The 6950-nt window shown below is 32.7% G+C and overlaps 1 protein-coding gene across 4 annotated transcripts; it reads left to right on the top strand.

The window, feature by feature from the left end:
• The first annotated feature begins 581 nt into the window (after positions 1-581).
• Positions 582-4198, top strand: LOC121329480 (mitochondrial import inner membrane translocase subunit Tim9-like). 4 transcript variants are annotated; one of them, XM_041275045.1, is made up of 4 exons: positions 582-602; positions 2031-2094; positions 2372-2467; positions 3657-4198. In XM_041275045.1, the coding sequence occupies exons 2-4, from the start codon at positions 2056-2058 to the stop codon at positions 3789-3791; spliced, it is 270 nt and encodes an 89-aa protein (XP_041130979.1). In that variant the 5' UTR covers positions 582-602; positions 2031-2055; the 3' UTR covers positions 3792-4198. The 4 variants fall into 4 exon arrangements, with proteins under 4 accessions (XP_041130979.1, XP_041130977.1, XP_041130975.1 ...); XM_041275043.1 differs by lacking the exon at positions 582-602 and adding an exon at positions 1168-1394; XM_041275041.1 differs by lacking the exon at positions 582-602 and adding an exon at positions 1169-1391.
• Positions 4199-6950: the final 2752 nt, after the last annotated feature.

Below are 6950 nucleotides of genomic sequence, written 5' to 3'. Positions count from 1 at the left end.
TGAGGGCGTGCACAGTTTGCTTGTGAGTGATCATCATCCATTCTTTACAATGTATTTCTATCTTTAAAACGATTTTGTTTTCTTATTCAAATCTGACAAACTCATGGAATTACGACAACTTGCCTACAGTTTTAATGTAATTGCTATCTTGTGTCATCCTATTTATGTGTCTTTTGCTTTTCAAAAATCAATGTCCCCTCCTTTAATTAGGAGAAGTTTCCTAAAATGTCAAACACTTGAATAAAGCACCGAAAGGGTACACTTTTTTAGTCAATTGCAGTAAAATGTCATACAATAAATCTGAGGGTTGTAAACTGTCTCCCGCTTCATCCGCGATACTACAACCATCGTTGTATTTAATACTACGCCGATAAATAACAATAAAAAAGAAGACGTGAATGCTTCTTTCATCTGGTTTGGGTGACTACTGTATCCACCGGTTCTCAGGATTTAAATGTTTCAGTTGGAACTCGCTGGCGTCCCTGGCGCTCTCCCTATGTTTACACTCCCCGCGGAAACACAAGAACACCCAGAAAATCATCGCGTTGAGCTTCTCATTCACAAAACATTAAAAGCTAACAGCTGGAAAACACGTTTTATGGGTGAGATATATCAATTTTTTTTTTCCATAAATATATTTAAAATATATCAACTTCATAAAAACACTTTCAGTTAGTTAAACTTGACTACCAACTATTGAACTGTTGAAATGGAAGGATTGTGAAATTGTTTTATATATATATATATATATATATATATATATATATATATATATATATATATATATATATATATATATACACACACACACACACACACACACACACACACACTGTGTGAGGCCCAGGGGTAAAGTTCCCATTTCAACTGTGCAGTGGCTAAATTAAGAAGAAAAAATACTACTTCTTTCTAGAACATTTTTACTAAGACTGGACAAACAACTTGTTGGGTAACATTAAACACACAAAAAGGACCCATACCGAGGGATTTCTACAATGTATATATGTATATATTTATTTATTTATTTATACTATACGAGTAAAAAAAAAAAAAAAAAAACATTGACAGCTAAATCTTATTATGTTATAGTACTTGTATTCCACATCGGAATGTTTATAAAGCAACTCTGTTGGTGCAACGTGACGTAAATCTCCTTTCGTACACGTCGTATGGGTTTCGACACTATTGCATTTAACATTTCCCGTTCTTTGCCACACTTGTTCTTAATTATTCATTTATTAAAATAATATATATTTTTGTGTCAATGGGAATTTCTAATGTATACACTAAATGCAAATATATCGAAGGTAATATTACTGATGGCAGGCTGCCTGTGATAGCAGAACCCACATGTCCTTTGCTGAATGACTTGGTAGTATCCGGAACCAGAGGTGGTGAGAATTTAATTTACACAGCTACTCTTTGTGGCATAACTCATTTTATTTGGACGTCATTTAAACTACTGTACAATACGTATTTGGAGTTTTATGTGAGCTCATTTGGGTTACATTAAGACGAGTGTGTAAAAATGTTATGTGCATGCAGGCCTAATGGGAGGGGTTAATTTGCTGTATGACATTGATTCACAGGCTGTCATTTTTGCCCTTGTCTAGAGGAGTAGCGGTATGTTTTAAAGTCTTTCAGATATCCTTATATTTTTAATTTCGTATGCTGTGTTTATTTTTTCAGATAGTATTAGTTTTGCAGATATATGTATGTCTCTGCTAAATGGTGAAACAATGTTTACACCGTATCAGTGTAAGAACAACCACGTGAATGTTTTCATTCACAACACGCTCTTTGTGTTTGCTTGAAAATGCTATTAGGGAAATGTTATTTATCATAGTGTAGACTCACATTTTACAAGGTATTTTTGTGTGGTGCAAAGACATGTATTTATACATAAATATAAATGCATTTCACGCAGTGAACCATTTGTTTTTGTTTTTTCTTTAACACGAATCCATCGTTTATTTTACACAATGTAGGTGATGTTTGTTTTGAATTAAGTAGTTATTATTTGTTTAAAGGTACATAGCTGCAAGAGAAAAAAAAATGGCTGCACAGATAACTGAATCTGATCAAGTTAAACAGGTAATGATCATTCAAAATTTTCACTCATGCACTTCTTGTTAGTAACCATGCGAACGACTATATATTAACAGAAAAGAAAAAAAAGTAAATTTTAATAGAGTAGGAGGGGGTTAATTGTAGATCGTGTATATAACAGTTGCACACAGTATTTTAACCAGAAACCATTTGTAATTGTCCAGTGGTTTTTATCATAATTCTGTGGTATAGCGAAATGTATTCCAGATAATTATATCCAGTAATTAATTCATCAATCTAATGACTTTGTATATGTTTGTAGTTTAAGGAATTTCTGGGTACATACAACAAACTAACAGAGACTTGTTTTATGGACTGTGTAAAAGAATTTACCACCAGGGAGGTGAAACCAGAGGAGGTATGTATATTTCATTTGCTGTAAAAGTGCTTGGTTATGAAATAATTCCAAATATTACCAGTTGCGCAGTGTGCGCTTACATGCTATTCCAGTGAATTCATTGAAGCTAGTATAGTACTGTACCAGATACCATGTTTTAAATTGAAAATGTTCCAACCAAACGTGTAAACTCTAGACAAATCGTTTATACTTCTTTAAAACGATCTTTCCAGTATGAATAGAAGTGCAGGAAAGGTCATACTTTGTTTTGCCCCTTAGTATGTTTGTTTGCAATTAACCTTGCAACTTGGCTTTATATATATATATATATATATATATATATATAATATATTATATATTATATATAATCAGTTAGTGTTAAGCTTTCCATGAACTTCTCTTCTTCTAAGCCACAAACATATGCTTCATTGGCTAAATCAGGTCTTCATATTAGTAAATGAGCATCTAGTGTTTAGCTGTGTATTGCCAGTAATATAATAGGAAATTACCCAAAGTAGCTGATCACAATACAGTACGGGTTATAAAGCCTTAATTACATGTCTATGGCAGGCAAGCAAACCTGAAGCATAGCCTCTAAACCAGAAAAAAATCACTTTGATATAGAGGTGGTGGTCATTGAGGAAAGCTCACCATAATCACATTCCTCAGAATAAAAAAATAAAAAAACACCTTCATATAAGTTGTGTCAGATCAGGGCCTTCCTGCCAGTCCTTGCTGATATGATCACCTAGTCTCAAATATCCAACTCATGTTCATGCAACCAACAAGGTTTATGTGAGAAATGTAAAAATATCAAAGTTACTTCACAAAAAGAGAGGATACAACTGCCATAGTAACTATTCATGTTTGCATGCCAAAATTAACCTGATCTGGAGGAATCAATGTAGCCACTTGTTACTTCAATAAGAAACATGTTGTAATTAGTATAGAAAGTTTCAGCTAATGCCTTCATAATCGTTAGAAAATTATATATTACACGGCGAGACTTGAAGCATACTACTGTACATGCATTAGGTATGCTAACCTTAAGTGGCTTGTACAAAAAGAGGCATGGTGTGGATAATTAAGCTCAGGTGTATTCATAGTAAAAAAAAAAAAATAATAATAAATTAAAAAGCTGTACCTTGGATAACTATTAAATTATTCTACAGGTGTATTTTTTTGAGTACATTTTCTTTTTTTTTTCTAGATGACATGCTCTGAAAGTTGCCTTCAGAAATACCTGAAGATGACACAAAGAATATCGATGCGATTCCAGGAGTATCATATTCAACAGAATGAGGCTTTAGCTGCCAAAGCAGGACTTCTCGGCCAACCCCGATAAGACAGGGCTGTGGTTTGGATTTATGTACAGTATTGCACTGCTGGAAGAGGACTTTCATGTATAACTGACCTGTTGTCCCCGAGACACAACAAGAATTGTAGGATACCTTGAACTGCAAGAGCATAGTGGCCAGGTTGTAGACAACAGATCATATAAAGGGCAGTTTGCTCAAAAAGTATTCTCTAAAAATACATTTAAGCAGCTACTACTTTATATGCGAGAACTAGCAGACATGGTGCCTTCAGTGCCTGCTGGCCACTGGACATAAGTGTTTCGGCAAGTCTTGCGGTGATAAGTCATTTTGCTTGTGTACAATACATGACAAAAACTTGTTTACTTCTGTGGACCATGTTTTTTAATTGTTGAAAGAAAATAAAATGTTATGCTGCATATACAGACTAAAACTGCAGATGCTTCAGATACACGCTGTTTTAAAGCTGGTTATGTTTTTTTTTTTTTTTTTTCCTGTACACAAGTATTCTGTGCCAAGTGGGGTTTTAAAGAAATTATAATTTCAACTAGGTTAATTTATATAATATCTATTACATGAATACATAGTTATGTTAAAAGGAAAAAGAAGTTTCTCCACATCTTAAAAGTATTCAAAATTATTTCTGACAAAATGTAGTTCCTGTTTTTCTTGTATAATGCATGCGGAAATGGACAAAAAACAAACAAAAGACAGCAGCAAAGAGCTAATACTGTGCAATGGCAAGATTTTTCATTAACTGTACATTCAATTCACCTTAGAATTAATGGTAGCTTTACATTTTCTCTCTTCACTGTATTTCTCCCCCAGTTGAACTAATACCAGAGTTTCTCTAACTACAGTTGCAGTTATAAAATAAATAAACAAACTACCTCCCTGAAAGAAAACATAGCTTGTCATTAGTATTTTGTAGAGTACCTCACATTTATGTACCAAAATTGGATGTTTAGGTTGTCAAAAATCGATGTTCATGCTTCAAATCTCTGGACAGATCTACTTCCTTCCATTTTTTTTTCCAAGTGTTGTACTGTATATATTCTACTGCACACTCACTGTTCAACAAAAAAGAAAACACTCTAATTAAAGCTGCACTGTCCACCGCCTTGCTGAGTTTTACAGTAAAATTCCTTGGTTGGCAATTACAAACAAGAACTTAAATTCTAACCTAAACTTTTGTTATTATAGTAAGATTGCTTACTTCGCCATATTTCACCATAAACAATTGCATCCTAAAAATGATGTGTCATTGTCTGGTAAGTGGGGTTTTTTTTTTTTTTTTTTTTTTAAGGCTTCACATTAGTTATGCATTCTTCTTATTACTTAGGTGTTTATTACTAACTATAGTATGCACACACACATCTCTCTCTCTCTCTCTCTCTATATATATATATATATATATATAATAATGTTTTTAAGATCATTGTGTAAAGCACTGACTGATTCAAACAGCAGTTATTTCAGTGACAACTGGCATAGTGACCATTAGAAATTGCTTGATTGGGGAGTAGCAGCAAATAGTGTAGATAAATCATGCAAGTGTACACAACTCCCTTTAAAAAGAACTACAGTCCTGAAAGTAAGCACAACCAAGAGTCATTGCACCTAACCAAACTATTGCAGAAGGTACAGTAAAGGTACAGTGATTATGCCATTGGGCGTTATCAAATTAATTTGTGGCAACAGTTACATTTCCAGATGCAGCGAAGTTCAATCTATAGCTTTACAGCCCCATAATTCCTGATAAAAACTCAAATCATATGCCCTCCCGAGTAGATAATATGGATTGAACTCTTGTACAGTAAATTTGATCTAACTGGGACCAGGGGGTGTTTGGGTAGTGAAATAGTTCAGATAATCACATTTTAACTGAAATTGTTTGACCTTTCCAATCAAGAAACCTGGGAGTTGAAGCCACATGCTGCCTTTAAAGGTTGTTAAATAACTACTGAGCTGCTTCATAATATAACTGGGGCTTCTCTTCAGAAAGGATTCATACTGATCTTATTTGGCAACATCATGTACAAATGCAGATCCCTTTGAAATGCAATGAACTATGATGGTATCATGTTTCAGCTAGGTATGAAGGCAATGGCAGATTATTACTTTATTTTTAAATTATACATTGATACTGCATTGGAATTAGGCTCAGCAACATAGGACTGAAGGAAGTGAAAATGTTTGTTTACTGGTTTACCTCAACTAAAGTATTTAACAAGTTTGTTCACAATTGCAAATCATATTTTAAAATGGCTTTATTAATACTCTGCATGGAGCTCTGTATTTTACATAAAGATACAATTGCTTTGCTTAGGAAAATGACAGAAGAAAGTTCCCAACTTTTTCCTTCACCACCAAGGAAACAGAAGAAAAAAAAGTCACTATTTCTTGAAAGAAATAACATCACAATGTTGATGAAATAAAGTTTATAAAACATATAAATGTACAATATATTTATTATCTCTACTTAATACTAGAGGGTCTGACTCAGACCCATTGTTGCTGTGAACCATGAGTTCATAATATACAGTCTAGAGCGTTTGAGTAAAGTCTTCAGAATATTAACATTTAGAAAAAGGGGCACAAAAGTTTGCTTTTAAAATGTACAAAGATGGGTAAAAAAAAATAATCATAAAATCAACCACATTTAGTTTTTACAGTTTATATGAAAATGTATTTTTGAAATACATGGTTTTGGAGGATTTATATACAAAATATGCAATGAACATTTAGTCTATGGGATAATCCCTAGGCTGGTCAAACATGTTCCTTGTAGCAAATCAATTTTGGGGGATTTCAACTTTGAAAAGTTTATATTTAAAAAGGTAAAAAAAAAAAAAAAAAAAAAAAAAAAAAAACACTCAGTACCAACCAAAGTATAAAAGCTGAGCCAGTAATTTATACAGAAGGCCACCCCAAAAAATGGTGTGCTCCTTAAAACAGAAATATATAAAAAAAAAAAAAAAAATCTTTAAGAAATTTTGATAACCCGGACTTCTTCACAACATTTATTGTTATTAACGGTCACAAATGCAGTGGTTTACGTTTTCTAAATTTTTAAAACTTTTGTTTTTTTTAGATGTGACTGATTTCCAAATATTTTAATAATTTATATATATATATATATATATATATATATATATATATATATATATATATATATATATATATAT

This window comes from Polyodon spathula, chromosome 17 (assembly GCF_017654505.1).
Source record: "Polyodon spathula isolate WHYD16114869_AA chromosome 17, ASM1765450v1, whole genome shotgun sequence".
NCBI lineage: Eukaryota > Metazoa > Chordata > Actinopteri > Acipenseriformes > Polyodontidae > Polyodon > Polyodon spathula.
This window is presented reverse-complemented; position numbering and strand designations above follow the sequence as displayed.